The sequence below is a fragment of the Leptonotus elevatus genome, chromosome 14 (assembly GCF_054856555.1).
Source record: "Leptonotus elevatus isolate MCC_2025b chromosome 14, RoL_Lele_1.0, whole genome shotgun sequence".
NCBI lineage: Eukaryota > Metazoa > Chordata > Actinopteri > Syngnathiformes > Syngnathidae > Leptonotus > Leptonotus elevatus.
In genome coordinates, this window is record NC_141252.1 from 12,547,319 (window position 1) to 12,568,465 (window position 21,147).

The window sequence follows — 21,147 nt, forward strand, 5'->3', positions numbered from 1 at the left end:
TTTTAATGTAAAAACCAAATATCTTCAGTATACAAATGGTACTTCATTTATATAGCACTTTTCCACCTTGCAAGGCCCTCAAAGTGCTTTACATTCAACTATTCATGATGCAGCAACTGGGGGTTCAGTATCTTGCTCAAGGATTCTTCCTACGTGGTCTCAATGACCTGGGATTGAACTCACAACCTCTGGGTTGGGAGACAAAAAACTCTACCACTGAGCCACGCCAGCCCAAAACAACAAAGGAATTGTTCTTGCCGTTTCAATACTTTTGGAGCGGACTCAAGAGGTAATTTTGACAAAAACCTTTGGGAAAACGCACATGACGTGTACGGTGAACTTTCCTGCAAGATAGTGAGGCTTAACGTGAGCTTTCTCACAATGTCTGAATAATTATTACACCGTGACGTCAATATTACGATAAAATCAAACCGTGAATATTGTTACATTCCTATTGATAATAAGAAAATATTTTTACAAACAAAATCAGGGTTTGCCTGATTAGAATGTAATTTCAGCCCACATCGAGTTGTTAGGGAAAAAAATGGCCAAGGGCCAAACTAAAACGACATTTTCAGTCATTTCAGACAATACCACTCCCTATAATGTTGGAACAATTTGACAGTGTTCCAGCACGATTGTGCCCCAGTGCAAAAAGCAAGGTTGAACTCCATATTTCCTTCCATTATAACTTTCGGTAAACCCGATAGTGTTTCAACAGTGTCTTTTGTTTTCCCAATTTCATGAAAACACATTGTCCTGAGCTTTGTGTTCATTAGGTTACAGAGAGTTTATGAAATAAATACGAGTGAGCATTATTTCAACATCACATCACAGACGAGCTGAGGAGGATTGAGGTCCTCCTCAAAAACTTCAAACCGCTTGCTGTGGAGTACAGGAAGATATGTGGGTGTAAAGGCCACATTTATGGGGTTTTATTAAATGTTTGTGGTCTTAAAGTCCTTTTTTTCTTTTTCTTTTTTTCAACAACTGCATTGTTTTACTCAAAGTGGAACGTTATCCATTAATACTGGAAGTAGTAGAGTGGGAAAGTACTGAACTGTCAATATGTTTGGACAACAATGATCTTGGAAGCCAGTAGGTGGCAATATTTTCAGCTGTGCTCAAAGAGCACCTGTGTAGGGCCTCCAGATTGAAAGCTGTTGATATATTCTGGAGTGCTTATCACATTGTTGTGTCTGATGCTCTCATCAGTAAACAACACAGTACTATGGAGGAACTGGATCATGATGGAAAAAATGCTCAAATTCTTAACCAAAGTGCAACCCAGTGAATAAGTGACTGATGAATGAGATCTGGTTTGTTTCGATGGCACATATTGTCCCAAAGAATTAGAACATGACTGTGGTTGAAATAACTTTCAGCTCTCAGAACACCATGACGATATTATGTCCAGCTCATATAAGCTTTCAGCACATAGCATTTATTGTTGATTGTATCAGTACCTGGCTTGGTTGTTTGCCTGTGGTCTTTCATTTCCTCCCATCAAGAATAATTCAGCGCCGTGGAGGAAATAAATCCATCACTGAGGAGGAAATTACATCTCCAGATATTGTGAATGTAAGGTGATGTCAATATGCATAAACGCAACATTAATTAAACAAATTAATTTCAACATGTTGTCATTTGTACCTAACCCTCGAAATGCTCACGATATTAAGAAATGCACACATAGAACCAATTTACTCTTTAGTTATATGGTTTTCACTGTTCGTTGTCATTTTCAGTGTGGAACTGCACTGTATCATACTGGGATATGTTTCTAATAATTTGGCTACCCTAAATAACTGCGAGAAAATAAAAACACATTTGTTGCATATAGACAAGGAAATGTTGCAACGAAACAGGCTGTGTTAAATAAAATGATAATGTATTGGGGAACTTCTTGGACAAAATTTTAGAAAAAGCTGCACAAGCTAATCGAACCTAACCAAATATTTGCAAGATGTAAAATATGATATTATGGTGGGTTAACTAGTGTGCAGTAATGACCTATATTGCATCTAGTTGCAGTTAGTTACCAAGGCTGGGCAAAATTCGGAATTGAATTGAGAACAACACCTAAATTTAAATTTCCTTTAATTTAATTTTGAATTGAGATGACAAACAGGAAGCAGAATTGCAATTTAAATTTGAATCGCAGGAAATGAAATTCAAAGAAATGCATGATACAAAATTAAAGTGTATTTAACAATTATTTTACAGTAGGCTATATAAACCTATTTAAAGCAACAAATATTATTCTAAGGACTTTATGTAGACAATACTTTCAGTAAATAGTAAAGTGTAGTAATTGTTTGTTTGTTTTTAATTTGTATTAATATTAAACGCCTACTCTGATAAAAATTTAAATTGTTTGATTGGTGGAACAGCACTTAATTTCCCAGAATACCTTGCTTTATCGAATTTTTTAAGATGGCTGCCTAAACATTTTGGACATTTTATTTGGAGAACACTAGTGAAATACATTTTCTTATTCTCATTGATATGTGATGACATTGAGTTTCTCTGAATTGCATTGAATTCAAATTCCACTTCCTGCCATTCAAGTTCAAATGCATCCATTGAATTGAATTAAATTCTGAAACTCTGAATTTTACACATCCCTATTAGCTACATTCTAAGAGGTGGTTCTAATACAACTTACATGAGCCAAAATGAAAGATATAGTTCTCAGTATTATGTACTGTACATTTTTCACAAACAGACTTTCAATATCTATTTATCGAGTATTATATTGGCTGGCATTAGATGATGTCATTTTACCAAATAAAGTGGGTGTAAAAAGAGCTGAAATGTAGCGCGACCTGCATGTTTGCTTTCAAGGAATCCCACGTTTCATGTTTAATAACACGCTCGTGCAGAGGCGCGCTGTGATTGGTCCACCGCGGTGGGTGTTTCCGCATTCTGTAAATAGCTGTCAGCAGAAGCGCACTTTGAGAGAGGAGGAACTGTCGCGTCTGAGGAACCTCCTCCGTGTCAATACTCGAGGGAATAGAGGTGGCGAGCTACGGAGGAGACATGCCTTACATACTGATCAGCACGCAGATCCGACTGGTGCGTAAATTCAGTGGTGTTGCTGTCTTGTCTCGTGTTGTGCTTGTTTAGTAAGGGTGGACCAACAGGTCAATTGTGTTTTTAAGGTGGCATTGCAACATTGTCCTTGCTACAAATCAAGTTTGTCTACGTTATATTAACAGTTCTGCACAAACAGGATAGATAGATAGATAGATAGATAGATAGATAGATAGATAGATAGATAGATAGATAGATAGATAGATAGATAACATTCACTTCAACATGTGTCTTTTATTATTTTGATCTTTGTCATATTTTAATAACAACCTCCTGATTATGAGATAGCGCTCCATTATGGTGCAGTAAAGTTCCATACATGCAAACTACAACTACACGTATTGCTAAATTAGCATCCGTCACAAATTAGCAATTGTTTTTATTCTCACTAGTGGCATGCTGAGTCCCTCTAGTGGTACGCAAAAGAATCACTGCTCAAGTGCAGTTCCTAATTTTTTCGTACAAAGAACGGTTTGTTTTTAATGTCGAATTTAGATTACAATTTTATGTAACTTTTATGTATACAATCACTTTAAATTTGCATCGTCAAAGAGAGAAAGCCATTTAAAACACTTACATTGGTCAGTAATTTTTGAAAACAGACCACCATGTGATGACTGACCAATAGTAGAGATTTGTGGGAGGGGGGGATTAACACCAGTGACATTTTTTTTTAATTTGCATATACAAAATAAATCATAAACGTCACAATGGTAAATAAAAGATTAAATAAATATCGCCTTCATTTTCTTTGTTGCCCGCACAACTCTCACAACCTAATTCAGCTGCATGGCTGTGAGAATTGGATCACCTATTTATAGGTGGTCCACTTATTTAGGGATTAGTATGCACACCAGTCGATGAAAACTTAACACAACTACAATGTCTTTCAGGAGAACGGCCCAACCAATGTGGGAGATGAGTATTCTGATCCAGATGTCATGAATTACTTGGGAGCAAGGAAAACAACCATGCTGGGAAATAATTTGTGAGTACTGCAATGCGTGCTTCGCCATTGGCTGCTGGTGGACTTTAAAAAGGTACCTGCAGCAGGTAATAGTGTTAATGAAAATAGACTACCATGATGTAATTATATTTGGGGGGTGTATTTCCAAATGTACAAAATGGCGTTCAATGTGGCAACAAACGCATCCGTGCTGTCATCAGAACACAGGCACATGGAAGGAGCTCTTATGTGGTCAGAAGGGGAAGAGTGCTGCTTTGCACGTTTTGAATAACGCCAGTCAGCGTGATGGGAAACAGACTAAGGGAGGTGTTGTCATTGGCAACCAGATCCAAACGCTGCTGGGAAATGGATAAAGGTGTGGAAGGAAGTGAACAAACTGTTCAATTAACAAGATTCGAGCCTCCAAACAAAGTTTAGTGAGAACCCACATGTGCGGACAGTACTCTGGGATTAACTCTGTTTGTCTCATTTAATGTAGTTCCGAGTACCATGTGGACGAGCCCCCTCGCCTGGTGATGGACAAGCTGGAGAAGATCGGCTACCGCATGCTGACGATGACGGGGGTGGGCCAGACGCTTGTGTGGTGCCTTCACAAGGAGCCAGAGTGATATTGAGACAAGTGGACATAGGAACATGATTTTATTTTTATTTTTTACTGTGAAATTTTCAACGCTGCCAAATTGTCTATCCATCCCTTTTTTTTTTTTTTTTTTCGGTCTATGGGTATTTATTTAAATTAGGGGTGTCAGGCGATTAAAATGTTTAATCGCAATTAATCGAACGACTTCAATAGTTAACTCACGATTCATTGCAAATTTTATATCTGTTCTAAATGTACAATAAAATGTACAATATTTTATTTCAAAGTTTTCATACTCTTGTTAACATAAAAGTGGAAAACATTTGTTAAACTAATAGAAATACGGCTGCACCTTTTAGTCATTGATCCAGTAATTTCATAATAATTCATAAAATTTAGTTAAAATTCAAAAGATGTACTGTACTGTAAAAAAAAAAAAACGGTGTGATATTGATTTGTGTTGAAATCATTTTTCTGCCACTAGATGGCATAATTGCATTTGGAAGACATTGGTGACAGCTCAGTGCATTTTTCTTTTCAGATTAAGATTTATCTAATCTTTAACATGAAGTAACTTGTGAAATTCTGCACATTTTAAAAATTGTAAAATACAACTTGACCCCAGTCTCCACAAATATATGCATTATTATTACATTTATTAATGCTAAATTTTGATGTGGATGTGTCTGCTGCGTTGCGACTGGAATTCCTCCAGTGCAGGCTTTCCAAGTAATAAACACGTATTAAACACAAAAATGGCGTCAAAGGAACTTTAAATGAACGCACTAATTTTGACACCCCTAAATTAAACACAAACCGCCAATGTAAACCAGTGAAACACTGTGCTTGCAAAGGTTGTATTGAAGTCTCAAGTACTTATGATTAAATACTTACATGTGGATTTATTGTGTACTTATTACGGTAAATAATTGCACAGAATTATGGAACATTACACAGGGTAGCTGTAGAATAAATATTTAATGTTATATTAGGCATGGGTGACATAGGCCCAATATTATAGAAAGAAATGATAAGATATTATTTTCCGATTCCAATCATTTTTGTTTCACCCCATCTGTACTGGCATCTTCAGTAGAGGCAGTGTAAAGGTTGACAAATCCTACCAACCTGGTTCGCATGCAAGCCACTGTGGGCTCAGAGCAGGTCTGGCGGTGAAATCGGTTTCCTGTAATTGCATTTCCTCTGTTGTCATTTCAACAGATATTTTGTGTGTGTTTGTGGAGTTTTTTCTGTTGTTCAACAAAACAAAACAAAAAGCCTACAAATAAATAAACCCATGTGATGAAGGGCTATTGCAGGAGGGGAAGAGCAGATGTCTTCCACCGCACCACCATGTTCCACAGCTGGATATTGTGTAACAAAGCCACACAGCAGAGGTGGGAGTGGCAGGGAGAGGTTGGATGCTGAGAAGCAGCCATGTGGCTCACAAATAACACAATGTCTACAGAAAAAGCCACCGCACGGGCTCACTTGTACCATAAAAATTTGAAAAGAAGGGGGGAAAACAAGACCGTTTATGACTATTTGAAGAAATATAGACTACTGACAACTTCTTTAGCGGCACCTGCCCAATCTAATCAGAAAAGCGTCGTCATAAAGTTTTGATTGACATATTTGTATTATTGTGGTGTAATCTGTGTACTGCCTCCTATTTTCTAGGGATGTCAAAATTAACCCGTTAATATCCAGGTAACTAATCGAATGCATGCGCCCCGGTCGGCTGCCAGTTAGCAGTTAGCGCTGAGCAATGTAGCAATAGTTCTCAAAGGGGGTCTACATGGGCATTCCCTGAGCAAAGCAAAGAGTCTGTTACTTGGAGTGGTTTGCTGAAGCCCCCCCAGCCTTGCAAATGACCTTGTAACCTTTTCCAGACTGAAAGATGCCAATCACCGTTTTTCTCATTTTTTCTGGAATTTCTTTGGATTGTGACATGATGCGTTTATTCTTGAGATTTTGTAGCCTATTTCACTTTGTTTAACATATTTTAGTGATGTGATTTATTGATTCAAAAAAAGGTGGTGGCAATCAGGTTTGGGTGTGGCCTGTGATATTGAACTCAGCTTTCCCAAAATTGCGCTTTGTGATTTACTACAAATTCCATCTTTACTGTCGGAAATAAGAACAGCTCAGAGTAACACAGAAGTAAAAACTCTGCCAGTACTATGATAAAATATGTACAGCAAAAATAATAACATATCCCACGTTTTCAGCATGATGCGGATGTGCGCTTGAGCAGATCATATCGTCACCCTCTTAAAATAATTGCTTAACTCACTTTGTTGCAAAACAATTATTATTTTTTGCCTAAATTATCTCCTCATGATGCAAATGGTAAAATATTTTTGTGTTTCCTGAAAAAGATCTGAAAACATTACTTCATCAATATCTGAATACAAATCTGAATAATTCAATGTGTTGTGATTTTGGGTTAAAAAAAAATCACTAACTGTTAACACTAACAAATTGCAGCTCAACAAAAAAAAAATATCATAAACTGACAGTTGTATTATTAGTGTAACTTGCTGTTCAAATATACACAATTGGCAAAGTGTTCTTTTCTTTTAGTAATGTCTCACTTAAAAATAAACAGTATCATGTATGGAGTCTGGTGTCTCCACTGCCTCCTAATAAAGGAACATTTCGAAGGCATGAATAATCACGTGAAGCAATGATGATGCTTTTTATATGTTTGCATTTTGTCACGAGAGACCACAAAACTTCTAAAGTTCTATCTATAACATTCTTAGGTTAGCTAGAGGCTCGGTTCGTGGGGGAGAAACGACTTCCACATAGTCACGGACTGTGGTTTGGATCGCTATGCATCTCAGCTGCTTTCACTGAGTTACTGGACAAGTACATGGGCATGACACAGCGGAAGGATTTTGGCTATAGTTTGCCAGACAAATCATACCCATCTGATTACATTAAGGTTTCGACAATGACGAAATTGCAACTGGATTTAATGGTTATTAAATAATTTTACTGCATTTATATTCAGAACCTTCACAATGGTGCATGAGAACATATTGTTCATTTTTGACTTGAATGTTTTTTTTTACATCAAGAGGAAAGAAAGGGAGCTTGTGAAATAAAGCACTTTCATTTACTTTTGATTAAATGGTCCACCTAATGCAAACACTGCTATCCATGTATCCATACAATACATTCACCTAAGACTTTATGCAGCATAATCCATACCTGCTTCCTGTTCTCTGACACCACATGACTTAACTCTGAATCCTACCAGCACCCTCACTAGAGGAGAAACACAGCACACCAATTAAAATGATAAAGACTTTCTGGAGTCACTAAAGATTTATTTGCCTTGATTGACACAAAACGACACAATGAAAAATTCAACCTTAAAATAGGTGTTCTGTTTAATGGCCGCGGACTGGTGCCGAGCTAAGTCCGCTGGTGCTAGGACCTAGCTCCTTCTTCATCATCATCCTCCTCCTTTTGCATTTGCTCAATGAGCCGCTGTCGTTCGGCTGCCTGTCTCATCTTCATCATCACCACACTCTCATAATCGCGTTCATTGGTCGTGGAGCCCTGGAGAAGAGAAACACACACACACACGCACGCACGCACGCACGCACGCACGCACGCACGCACGCACGCACGCACGCACGCACACACACACACACACACACACACACACACACACACACACACACACACACACACACACACACACACACACACACACACAGAGAGACTGTCAAAAAGGTGATCCATAACAGATTCTTAATAATAATTATTGTCACATGTGATGGGCAATACAGAAAAATCCTATCTCTCCTCAAAAAATATGAGACTGGCACAAAGTTACTGGCCACTTGTTTATTCATTTCATGGCAACAGCATCACGGGACGCAAAACTGTCAGCGTTCACTGTATGTTTGCTTTCACAACCATTCTGCATGCTCTCATCTCCCTAACCATCGCCATGACGGCAGGCAGAGTGAACATGCAAGAGACAGCAGCCTGGAGAGCAAGTGTGACAGGGTAATTCCGCTGCCGGAGGTCATTATGCAGTGGCCTGGCCTCTAACAGTATGCTTGATTGCTTTGCGAAGCTTGGGCTTAGAGGACAAGAGATTCTCCTTACTGTGGGAAATTAAGAGGGAATGGTCACTAAGGAGGGTGGAACATAGGATAGATGTCACATGCTCACACATAATTTGTGTGATTTAGAACGTTGCACAGCAAGCAGCACAACACAGAGATAGACTATATAGCAGAAGTCAAGCAATTATTGTAAATGGGAGCATTTCTTTTTAGGGTTTGGAGGCCAAGTATCCTCAGAGAAAGCCGTTGTCTTATATGATCATAGCCAGAAAGTCTGGCGGGCCAAAGAAGTGTCTCTTTAACGAGACATTGTACTGCAGGAGAGATCAAGTGGGTCTGTGCGTGAAGGTCTGGGGGAGAGCTCCAGAGGTAGGTTTTGTCAATGCGCTCACTGCACTACGGCATCTGGAAAGCATCATGGGGACTCCAGCATCCATTGTGCTGAGCGAATGAGGGGAAGTGTCGAGGAAGAGGAGAGGGTCGGTGAGGGGAAGTCCCCCACTACTCCCCCTCACCGTGCGGCCCCTGGATTGAGGAAAGCTGCTATTATCATTCCAGCAACGTGAGCTCAAGCCCTTGTCTGACACGTAACTATGAAATATCACGCAAACGCCATTAGATAGTCTAAATACCTCCTGCATCCTCAAATTAAACAGGACGCAAGCAAGTATACAAGCAAGATGTTGGGAATGCGCAGTCCTATTTGGCAAATGAACTCCACCCCACCCTCTATAGGTCATTATGATGACCTGCAAGTCAGAACAGATACAACCTTTTCTAGTGGTGCAAACGATCATCATTGATCCGTGGTCGGTTCGGATCAGGCCCCACGTTTTGGATCGCGCACGATCTGCGGATTGGTTGGTGAAAAAAAAAAAAAAAAGCAATATGATCAGTCCACATTCGCTATAATAACAGCAGAGGAAGCTGAAACCTCTTGTGGATCACGTAAGTCGCATATATGGGAGAATTTTGGCAATTTTTAATTAGTTCTCAAATTAATGATACAGGATTTTTTTCTGCCTCATGTCTCGACACCATTCAGACATGTCAAGCAAGCTGAAACATACTCAACGTAACACGACGCCTACACTAAGGCTAACTTCAAAATAAAGCTTACCAAATAATACATTGACGACTTTTACTTTGAAGTTGCCCCATATCATGGCGTGATGGCTAATTGACTTCCCTTTTAGATGTTTAGGAGTTCTTTATTGTAGTTTTGATTGACATTAAAGTTGCGACCAACATCAACACAATGCTATCCCAAACTCATATTCGATCGCTAGTTTCGGACGCTAAGAAACCGCTAATTTATTACGCCGTCATTTTATGATACGACAGAAGTCTCCGACATAAGTGGCTACTGGCTAGCAGCTAGCTACTAGCATTATCAACGAGTGCCTGGCTGGTAGCTGTAAATGAGTTTGACTGCTGGTACCACTTTAATTCTTTTTCAATATTCTGGACCAAGGCTACTTTGCAATTCACTCTCCATGTTTAAAGGAAGGGAATGTGCCTTAAATTGTACTTTGAGGTCTTTTCATAAAAATAAAAAAAAAGATAAATAGAACTTTGTTTTCATTTATTTTATAAAACACTTTTTTCCCATTAAAATAGAAAAACATTCAACTTAAAATGTCAAACATAGCTGTTTAGATTTTAGGAACACAACTTTGCTTTGTTATTTACACATGGACCATGTATACAACAAGAATGTTTCTGCCTTATATTGTACTTATCTTTTTTATTTCCCTGATCCGAAAAATTATCCGTGCCCTAATCCGTGATCCAAACCAAATCCAGAGTTCTGTGATCCGTTGCACCACTATCCTTTTCATTACCAGGCCATGCCAGGGAAGTCAGGTGTTTTCTGGGCAGCGTGACACATTTCTTGTAAGGATGAATGATGTTTCCTTGCCCACGGTGCTAACTAACAATGTACATGTTTAGCCAGTGCATCACCCCTGTTAACTCAACACTTGCTGTGCACGTATACATGCATGTGTGCGTTGTTATAATGCTGGGGCCCGGAGTGAGTAGGAGACCGCAAAACACAAACAAGGGGGTCTGCGCAAAGTCAAGGGAGGTGGGAACAAGGCCACCGCAGAGGCAGGATGGCAGTAAAACAAACACACACGCACATTGAAACAAGCTGAGGATTAGCCCTGTGACATCAGCACATGGCTAGGCCTCAAAACAGCACACATCAGGCTGACCCCAGGCCAGTGATGACATCATGAATACCTCCTGTGCTGTGAGTCAGTAGAGTGTGCAAACAGGCATTCATAGTCTGACGCTCCTTTTCAGACACAGCAGGTGGCAGCTCGTGATGCAGGTGGCCACTGTGCTTCTCTAGCATAGGTTGTCAGATCAGCTGTAGATTGCGTGTGTAATGCACAAACGTGTGAGCGGAAGTGAGTGAGGAAGGAACTGGGCTAAGAAAACAGAATACTCTACAAAATTACAGACTATTAAGGCAGAAAAAAACTTCAATGCCACTTCTTTTCAAACCGATACCAGTACAACTCTTCAGCACTCACCGATACCGATGCCAAGGGTTGATACCACGAGTATTTTTTATTGATACAATTTCCCATAAAAACAATTACAGATAACTTTAAAGAAAGGCCTTTTTTTTCCTTAAAATTACACAAAATGAATAACAGTTTTCTTTCCATTTGTTCATAAAATGCACATTTTGTATAGAACATACAATAAAATAAATTTAAATAAATAAATGATTAACATTCACTCCCCGCCATTTTCACTGAAGCAACCCCCTTCGCTCCCAGCTGCTTTACTGGATTTTCACAGATTTTGCAAGGTCCACAACATATTCTGTTCTATTGCTATAAAAACATGGAACCTACCAAAAGAAAGATTAGAGTCTCTTCTTTCAGCAGAAAAAAAAGTATACAGATATTAGCAATTGTATGTCTTATGTAACACAAAGCTTTGGAATTATGTAAATGGGTCATATTTTCTCATACCAACTGTTTCTGACTATTGTTCTTTATTTGATTAGTATGACTTGATTAAGTCTTTTTTTTTTTTTTTTTTTTACATTTCATACTATAAAATAAATAAAAGCATGTATCATTCCTGCTGGTATTGTATTGGATAGATAGTTCTCTAGGCTGCAATATCGGTATAGTATCGGAAGTGGAAAAGTTGGGACACCCATGCTTTTTGGGAGGAGCCAGACAAAACCCAAGCAGAGGGATAACATACCAAACACCACACACACGACTTAAATCCAGAACTTCTCCACTGTGAGGCAGAACTGCTAACCTCTGTGCTGCCTCAATGAAAAAATAATAAATGAAAACAAAATTAAACTACACAGTTCTGTTATGAACTACTGCAGCAGATGTTATGCCACCAAGAAGCTTAACAGAAACGCTTAACAACTCACATTCAAAGCAGTAGCCAATTTCAGACAGAATTTCCCAACAATGTATGCATTAGTTACATCATATTAGAGCTGGAATTTTTTCCCAGTTTTTTTTTTCAGAATCAAATTAAGTGGCCGATTGCCTTGTCTGTATGCATATTTACACAGTGGCATGATTCCCAGGCCGAAAACAAAAATCTGATGATATGTGAGGATTTGTGCTTTTTCTTACACATGTATAAGAGTTTAAAAAAAAAATTTAATGGTAAAGTAAACATTGCTTGTACCGTTAAGAAAGGTTTTACGAAGGCAGAGACCATACAGTAACTTATATTATTATTATTATTATTACCAGGGAAAAAATTAAATCCAAACAGATCGGAGGTCAATAAGTATCCTTGAATTTATTGTTTGACTTTAAAAAAAAAAATCCAAGACTGAACAAAAACCTGAATAAAAAAACAAATTTTGTACCTCTTACAAAACGGAAAAGGAGGTGCACTGACTTGATCGTTAAGCCCTTTAGATTACATATTACACGGTTATTGTGTCCTAATCTTGAAGTCACCAAGGTGTTTAGGTTGTATTTGACAATGGATTACTCATCAAAGCCATCAAATACTTTAAGTTTAATCATCTCTGAGCCAAGCACTCATTTTGCAAGCGTCACTACCAAGACAAGAAATGGCAGCCTCATGTGCAGACAAGCTTCTATGCCTCTAATGCACTCGGCTGAATTTAATCAAGGAACTATTTATCTGGTGGCGTGTGTTGTCTTTCTCGGACTGCTTGGGTCACAGAGATACGGAGAGGATGATTTATGTGGAGTGAACCCTCATCTAGAGCTTATTTGTGCGCAAGCGTGTGTGTGTGTGTGAGACCTGCTAAATTAAACAAACAGGCAGGCAAGCAGGGGTAACGTACATGCAAAAAGGTGAATTCATACAGACAAAGCTCTAAAAATGGTGGAGGATTAATCATTACTCATTATGAAACACGGCAGTCATAAAACCCCAAAGGTCTGGTCCATTACGCTGTTTTTGTTAGTGGAGAACAAACACTACACACAGATTACGGTCCAAATCTACTTCCTGCATTTAACCATTTACATGCATGTCTTGAGAACATCTGGTTCCCGAATGGAATTCCAGTACAAGACCCTTGATAAGGCAGTAAAAGCGAATGATATTCTGCAGACAGTCTTAGTAAATACCTCCTGCAGATCATTGACTGTGACAACTAGTTATACAGTTCACGTTTGAAACACACAATAAAATAAAGTAAAACAAATTTTTATGTTTTCATTTTTGGGATTATGACGTGTTTTTCCACATACAATTTTAACTAATTCAAGCTATGGGAATTTGCATATTTAAATAGTAAACAAAACGCAAACACGGATTTTGGGTGCAAGTCCGAGCTCTAATAAATACAGAGACAATATCTCTAAGATGACAACTTTGAAGAATAGTCGACTCGTTGCTCTTGCTTGCTTGCACTACCAAAACGGGCACCCATGAAAACAAAACCATACTTTAACGCATGATTATGTTTTATATTGACTTCGTAAAGGCGGCAACTCAGAGACAGAGTGTGAATAGGCCCTACTTTGCCCAAATGTGCTGTAAGTTTTTAAATTCATCTATGCGGTAAGTGGGACAGGGCAAAAAAATATGCACCAAATAACCTCTGACTGATTTTAAGAACCACAACAAAATTGTGATTTTGCCCCTGTATATTATACACAGTAACATAATTGTGAATTGATTCTCCAAAGCCGTGACGAACAAGTGAAGAACGACTGAGTGCAGGTAATCACAATTGCGTGCAGACTGCAGATTTTGTAACAGTGAGAAGAGTAAAAAGGGGGGGGGGGAATGCATATGTGAAGACGTGTATGCACAGAGTTGCATGTGGTCACAATATTGGACAGAATTGAGGCCTTTGGACGGAACTGTTTGGAAACTGTTAAAGCAAAGGAAATAAACAGTGAAAAGAGAAATGGCAACAGAGGCCTGAACTCCTGGTGCCCTGGCATTTCTCATGATGGATGGGCTCAGGGATCCCAGAATAGCAAGTGTGTGGGGGTTTGGCTTCTTTAATATCCAACAATATATCGTTATAAAAGCAAAATTATGTCTTTCACGTCCTAGCCTTCCAGGAAAAGCTCGCTGATTGCAACAGATTTCCTACTAAAGCAAAATCGGCAAAAAGGCTGCTAAGAATGCTGTCTCAGGATTAGAAATGTGAAAAAGAGGTCAGGCGTGTAGGAAGAAACAACAAATGCAAGTTCCAAATAAACAAACTGCTAGTGTCCATTTAGTCTGTGCTGCTATGTTAAAAGGGCCTCTTATCGTTTATAGTGCAGAACCGCTGGAGTGTATCCATGTTGCATGCTGTTTACTTGAAAGCTCTGCTCTAAATGTAAATACAGTATCATGATGTAATAATTACAGTCGGGCCAGTAATTATTCTAAGTCTGACGCCCCCATATTTGCAACAAAAAATAGGTGTGTGGATTGTAACTAGGATGTATGATAACACAGCTGAATTTTGTTCCTTCTTTGGCATTTTATTTTATTCCAAACGATGGATCAGCCTCAAGTATGTGAGAAGAGAGGAATGTTTTCCCACTTGCATCCAAAGCAGTAGCCTTTTTACACAGAATTTCTGCAAAATTATCTAATTAGATGTAATAACAGAGCAAGGTTTAATGGGCAATCTCTAACTGAATTGGAGTAACAATAGCTTCTTAAGTGGTGTTTTAAATTAAATATCATACAATAATGTAAAGAAAGATGCAACCAAACTGATTGGAAGCAACATAATGACACAAACCACATTGCCCAAAACCACCCAAAAAAATAGTTTTTTCTTTGTGCCGTTTGCATCAATACACGTGAGGACATCACACCATTTGTATTTTGTAATCAAGCCTATTAATTTTCCCACAAGGCCTGCAATTGTCAACTTTGCTGAGTTGATGAGAGGCTACTGCAGTATAAGCATTGTTAAGTCTCACCCTAAGATTCAATAATGCCACACCTGGACTTTGACTACCGGCGGATTAGTCTGTCTTGTGACCGTCATGCCGCAGAATTTCTGCACTTTCGCACTTTTCTGGACTTTCCTTTGAAAGTCAAATTCAGCTTGGAGTCATCACAAACACCCACTGGGATGTTTCTCATCTAAATTACTCTAAAGTGATTATAAAAGATAACTATTTGGTAACGAATTGGAAATACATGTGTTTTAGAGATGACTACAGAAACTGGGCAACTACTCAGCTACTCTATTTTGAGCAGAGAAAATGGGTGTCTTAAGATCATATCATAATTTGAGAATTTTGTTTGCACTAATATGTACTATGCGTCTTCACTTGTCTAAACAGCATTCTGATTAATATTGTGTTCGTGGAAGATTAATTAAACAGAAAAATCCGCTGATTTTTATCCATCTCAGGGAGCGGCCATTTTGTCACTTGCTGGTGACTAAGAATGACATCACAGTGCTTAAGGGCTCAGGTAATGACTGCCAAGGCTCATCTGTTTTCTGGATTTGGTCATGTGACATTTGCAACCTGAGCTCTGTGCGATGTCATTTTCAGTTGACAGCAAGTGGCAAAAACGGCCAAAATTTTTATGCTTAATTCGTATTCTACAAATGCAACATTAATCACATTGCTGTGTTCAGACTAGTAGGGACGCATTTGTAAAGAATTGTTTTTAATTGACTTCCCCTCTAAGGTGCCCTACACACACACAAAAAATGTGCCACCATTTTTTTTTCATCCATAGATTGACACACACCCTCACCCCCCAAAAAAGAAAAAAAAAAATCAAGAAAAGCCTCAACATGGGTTTCTTGCAGGAGTCAAACCCATGTGTGACAACGAAAATACGCAGCTTCCAAGATTTCAGACCCAGCATAGCTGCAACCAATACACCGGCCGCTCTGGTCAGGAGACTTGCACAGAAATCCAGTCAGGGCTAAAAGCATCCGCCCAAAGGCTATGTAGCATGACAACAAAGCTAATAAACTAAGATCATCCTTGTGAGTCTGGGGCTATGTGATCTCATTCCCAAATACAGTGTTCTCTCGTTTTCCGCTGGGGTTAGGTTCCAAAAATTACCCGCAATAATTGAAATCTGCGAAGCAGTTAGCTTTATGTTTTACATTTATTATAAATGTTTTAAGGCTCTAAAACCTCTCACCACACAGTTTATACACTTTTCTCATCGAGGAATTTACATTTTCTCACATTCATCTCTTGTTTAAACATTCTCAATGTTCAAACCTTCATACATTTTTATAAAATTAAAAATAAAACTGAAAAAAATCAGCGAAACAGCAAGACAGCGAAAGGTGAACCACGTTTTAGCGAGGGAACACTACCTCAAATAACACTGGCTTGACGAGAGCATGAAAGCATTTCTGTTTCTGTGGTTATAGGTGGTTGCAGGAGAGGGCTTCTCAGAGGACTAACGTTCATTAATGTTGTGTTTCACTGTTGAGTAAATGTTATGATAATTTGATTTGCATCTGGAGTTCTGGCATCAAGAGTGTGCCGCAAGAGAACAAGAGGGGCAACGCCTATTGTTTATTAGATCAAGATTAAAGATACCACTTGGCCATTTCCATTGTATCTTGCATGTTCAATATTAGTGAATAAGAGGAAAGCACTGAATATGGATGAACTCACAGTTTTATAGGCATGATGGTAATATCAGAGCAGGGTAGCAACCTCAATCAATAAAAGGAAGAAAAGACAGCTCAAAAGACATTTTAAACACAACGTTGCAATTGCTGCCAATAAAACACAATAAAGGCTTTTGCCCCGTCGTTCCCTGTGATTTCCATTCCTGCATCACGATTGCATGCCTAAGTCAAAAGATGTGACAATTAGAACCGAAACCAGTTATCTTTGCTTTTATTGCTCTTGTGTAACCATTGCCGCCTGCACACACATGTCTGTGTGCGATACTGTGCTTTGATTACACAGTCGGCCTCCAGTCAGGCAGACGGGCCTGTCGAGGTGTACGACTTAGGGGCTTTAGACAAGCCAACGGCAGTCAGGAAATCATGAAATCAGCAGAGCAGCGGGACAATGACATGGAGATTAGGGATCAGTTAACCTCCTCCTCTGGGTAGCTGGCCCGTTTGCTCACTGACCATGACTTCCTGCTTTTTACAAAGGCGCACACACGCTATGGAGCACACGGCGCACACTCTAAAACACAACTTGTTGCACTTTTGAAATTCGACCACTCTCACCCTGTCACTCTATAATGCAATTACACACTGGGCAGTTGTGTACTTCAGTCTTTCACCCTGCGCCAACCCTCTCCCGGAGCTGAGAGGTGCAGCCAAGCTTCCGGAATGACTTCCGTTGACACTGGTGACTAAACAACCAACTAACTTTGCAACCTGGATGACATCATCTGGTGGCTGGCAAATATCCGAGACTGGGATGAGTGTAAAGTGAAGTATATTATACCTTCAAAAAAATGCTTCTACCTGGAGGCTTTATGATGTGCTTGGACTCTGACCTCACCCGGTTTATCACTCATGCAAAGACTTTCAACGGCAACACACCTGGAGAGATCTACAGAGAAAATGGTAGTTGGCACAAGGATGGATTATTGAAGAAAAGACCGAAGTTTCAATGGACTGAAAGCAAAAGGTAGATACAGTATTTTAATTCAAAAACTCTGTTGTGTCACTGAGGAAAGCCCCATTTTTATCTTAGTTGCTTCATGTCTCAAGGTTACGAATTGAAGTCTCTGCAACAGTTGAACAAGTCCCGTCATGTCATGTTTTTCAGTGTTCAGGTACGAGGCACAGCCAAGTTTCATGGCAGTTTCGAGTGTGCAAGCTTGGAGTTCAAATATCCAGTATTTGCTCAAGAACATAGGTAAGAAACAATCAATCTTTCTAGGAAGGAAAAGCTTTAAATAATGTATTCTTCCATGTTGGTTAATGTTTTTCAAGGGCTAGATTCCTAATCTTAAAAGGTGAATCATTTATGGCAGCATTTAAAGATCATTTAGAGTGTTTCTTGGCCAATCTGCTTTAATGGGCTACTTTAATTTAAACTTGGCTACGTTGAGCGTTTCCTGGACAAAAATTCAGGGCTGAGTCTCCTCCTTGGCCAAACTGACATGTTGGGATAGGAATGCTGCTCTGTCCGTGCGCTCCAATCTCCCGCTGCTACCAAAGTGCCGATTAAAACCTTTACGGGCCAACAAAACCTGTTTGCTGTAGTGGCTTACAAATTTACAAAGTGAGTGTTTCAAGTCACGAACATAGCTCTAATGTGGCCAAAGCTGTTTGGGAGACCGTAAAAAAATCACAGACCCTGACATGATTATCTAATCGACATGCCAGCATTGGTCCGCTCAGTTTGGTTTTACTTAATACAATAATTATAAGTCACGAAACGTGAAAGGGGTTTCATTTTCTTTCCACATTAAATTTTTACTTCGTGTTTGTTTGATTGCTACCAAACCACTATTTTTAAATAGTCTTGAACAATTTTGAGCTCAGTTAAAATTATTCATGAAGAAAAAAAAAAATCATGATAGAGTTCCAAGCTATTATTACAGAAGTAACAGTAAATAAAACTATGAGCTCCACAGACACGCAAGATGGTAAATTGTGTAGCTATTCTTACTGGAAGTCTTAAACAGACTTCCACTGAAAGATACACAAGAGACCACACATGCTTTTAAAGGAAAAATGTGGCTCTGAAAAGTAAAAATATTTGAAGATGAAAGCTTCAAAGTACACTTAGAACTCTCAGACCAACCAAACAATATAATAATAACATTTAATTCAACAAAAAATCATGTGCAAATGCCACATAAAGGCTGCCTATTCATTTCAAGCCAATTTATATAGCCCAGTTTCACATTAGGGCCTGCACAATTACAAGAACAGAACCAGCACTGACGTGAACTAAAACAAACTATGACATTAAGTTATTTATAAAAGATATTTGACAAATACCAAACAATAAAATATGTCATTAGAACCATGACAATTAATTAATGCTTCTTTGTTATTGTTTTTTTGCAGATGGCAATGATGCTTCCAAAACATCAGATTCCAAGCGTTGACTGTTGAAAAAAGGAAATACAAAAGGTTCTACGACTTTGCTGATCATATTAATAGGACAAATACAAAAACCCAGAATTCTTTAATAAGGACTGCCAAGATGCCACTTAGAGCATCCTTGCACAGAAAGCCAACCACTAGCCATTGGTCAAGCAGACACTCAAAGCGCAGAGAGGTCCTCTCTGTCAACATGATCAGTCTACCGCTGGCTGATTTCCGCCATATTTCACATATTAAAAATGACGCCAATAGAGACAGCTTTGGAGACCTTTCCTTCTTAAAAATGGGCCATAATCTGCTTCTACAAAGCTCTCAAAGTGAGCAAAATGTCTTCTTGGCCTGCTCTCCACCACCAAAACCCCCTCGCCTGAATATGGAGGCCGAGGGTTCAGAGGGCCCGGACTGGCCTGTGGACTACCAGGACAATGCCAGCCAGAAAAGGAAGAAATGCCGCTCTATGCCACTGCTGGACAACGAGGAAGGTGACACTGAATTGGTGCGCAGGAATGAAAGAGGAAACAACGTTGTGACCAATCAATTTTCCCGAGCTGGATGGAGCGAACTAAGTGCAGACATGAATGGAAACTCCTCGGTGGTCGGTGACAAGATTGAAAGACAACAGAAAGAGGAGGACTATGGCTTTTCTTTTAGCCTCGACCTGGGTCCTTCCATTTTGGACGACGTTCTGCAGGTGATGGACAAACTTCAACAGTGAAGGAATTAGCTAGCAGTGCAAAGAGCAAAAAGGGCAATCAAATTCCAGTCCCTTTTGAGAGACAAACATCATTTTGTCATTGTAGTAAAAGTCAGGGTCAGCCAAAACTCTTGGGTAAAGCACATTAACAACCAAGATATACATTTGCTGAAAATGACTACATTTAGTCTGCAATGTTGTAAACTGATTCATATCTTTGTGGAGATATTTTACTGATATTGAACGTTAAGGTGTACATTTTCATCTTTGTGTAACGTGTACTTCCCTCTGCTATTTTTGGTATTCCCCAAACCCCACTGTAAACATTTTGCCGGCTGTTATGGCTTAAGTAGTGTAGTGCTTAGAAAAGCTGCAGCTAGAACCCAAAATCCTGGAGTTGTGATGTCTTGGAGTGCTTGCCAATCTGTTGTGTGCAGAGGGCAATTTTTCCTCGCACGCATTACTGAGGCCCTACTCAAAGGTAGACCAAGGTACCCCCCGTCTCTCATTCCCAACAATGTAGTGAAAACAAACACTTAGCTCTGCTTCCAATAAAAGTCATTGCCAGTGGTGGCAGGTTTCACTGTAGCCCAATCCAGGCCACAGGTCCAAGAGACCTCAGAAACTAGAAAAAACCTGAGCAGGCTGTTTTCTTAGCTGCAAACAGAGTCCCATACTCTGGTGAACGGCACACGAGAAAGTGGTAAATGGTAAAGCGATACTTCCACATATGCAGGAGGTGTGGAGGGAAGAGGACCAGATACATCCATTACAGCTGTGAAAGTCTTGATGAGGATTTAAACACAACCTTCTGACCAAACAAACCTCCGACATGAAAAATATATGCTTGTATGTCACACACTCTTGCCCACATGAGAAAGGAAGAGAATACATGTAAATGTGGGCACACATGGAATGAAGAAGAGAAGATACACCTCCAGTCAGTCATCTTTCAGAGCAGAAAGAATGATGGTAAAGTCAATTGTGGGGTAAAGCCACAATGAGCCACATGTCAAAGTGCCACACTGGTAATGTGCGGACCACAAGTGTCCCATTGCGAAGAAATAGACTTCTGTGCATGGCCAACAGAAACAGCAATGTTGCGGGCACGTCTGCACTGTATCTGTTTGGCTTGCAACTATTTTAAGTGGAGTGTCGTTGTCCCCCATTGTTTTTATATTTCAAATCAGAAAAACATATTGTGAA

General features: G+C 39.3%; 3 protein-coding genes across 5 annotated transcripts in view; 2 read left to right on the forward strand and 1 right to left on the reverse strand.

Moving 5' to 3' along the window:
* Positions 1-2,927: 2,927 nt before the first annotated feature.
* On the forward strand, positions 2,928-5,956 carry gchfr (GTP cyclohydrolase I feedback regulator). Its single transcript, XM_086094667.1, has 3 exons — positions 2,928-3,078; positions 3,990-4,084; positions 4,542-5,956. Exons 1-3 carry the CDS (start codon positions 3,043-3,045, stop codon positions 4,669-4,671), a joined length of 261 nt encoding a protein of 86 aa, XP_085950793.1. The 5' UTR covers positions 2,928-3,042; the 3' UTR covers positions 4,672-5,956.
* Positions 5,957-7,593: 1,637 nt separating this feature from the next.
* The window catches only part of dnajc17 (DnaJ (Hsp40) homolog, subfamily C, member 17), a 32,613-nt gene continuing 19,059 nt past the window's right edge, over positions 7,594-21,147 (reverse strand). The window contains exons 11-12 of one of the 3 annotated variants that reach the window (XR_015097070.1): positions 8,026-8,216; positions 7,596-7,919 (exon numbers count right to left, since the gene is read on the reverse strand). Coding sequence is in view for 2 of the 3 variants with exons in the window: in XM_086094664.1 (XP_085950790.1) it covers positions 8,085-8,216 (132 nt within the window). In the remaining variant the exon portion in view is untranslated. Of the gene's footprint in view, positions 8,217-8,315; positions 9,585-21,147 lie in introns of those variants that run through there. The other 2 variants (XM_086094664.1, XM_086094665.1) reach the window with 2 other exon arrangements.
* Positions 17,162-20,511, forward strand: LOC147163028 (cdc42 effector protein 3). The gene is made up of 3 exons (XM_086094666.1): positions 17,162-17,814; positions 17,956-18,045; positions 19,209-20,511. Exon 3 carries the CDS (start codon positions 19,348-19,350, stop codon positions 19,960-19,962), a length of 615 nt encoding a protein of 204 aa, XP_085950792.1. The 5' UTR covers positions 17,162-17,814; positions 17,956-18,045; positions 19,209-19,347; the 3' UTR covers positions 19,963-20,511.

Coding starts and splice junctions, on each gene's coding strand:
- gchfr (XM_086094667.1), top strand. CDS start 3,043: ATGCCTTACATACTGATCAGCACGCAGATCCGACTG. Junction 3,079..3,989: donor TCAGCACGCAGATCCGACTG/GTGCGTAAATTC, acceptor AATGTCTTTCAG/GAGAACGGCCCAACCAATGT. Junction 4,085..4,541: donor ACCATGCTGGGAAATAATTT/GTGAGTACTGCA, acceptor CATTTAATGTAG/TTCCGAGTACCATGTGGACG.
- LOC147163028 (XM_086094666.1), top strand. CDS start 19,348: ATGCCACTTAGAGCATCCTTGCACAGAAAGCCAACCACTAGCCATTGG.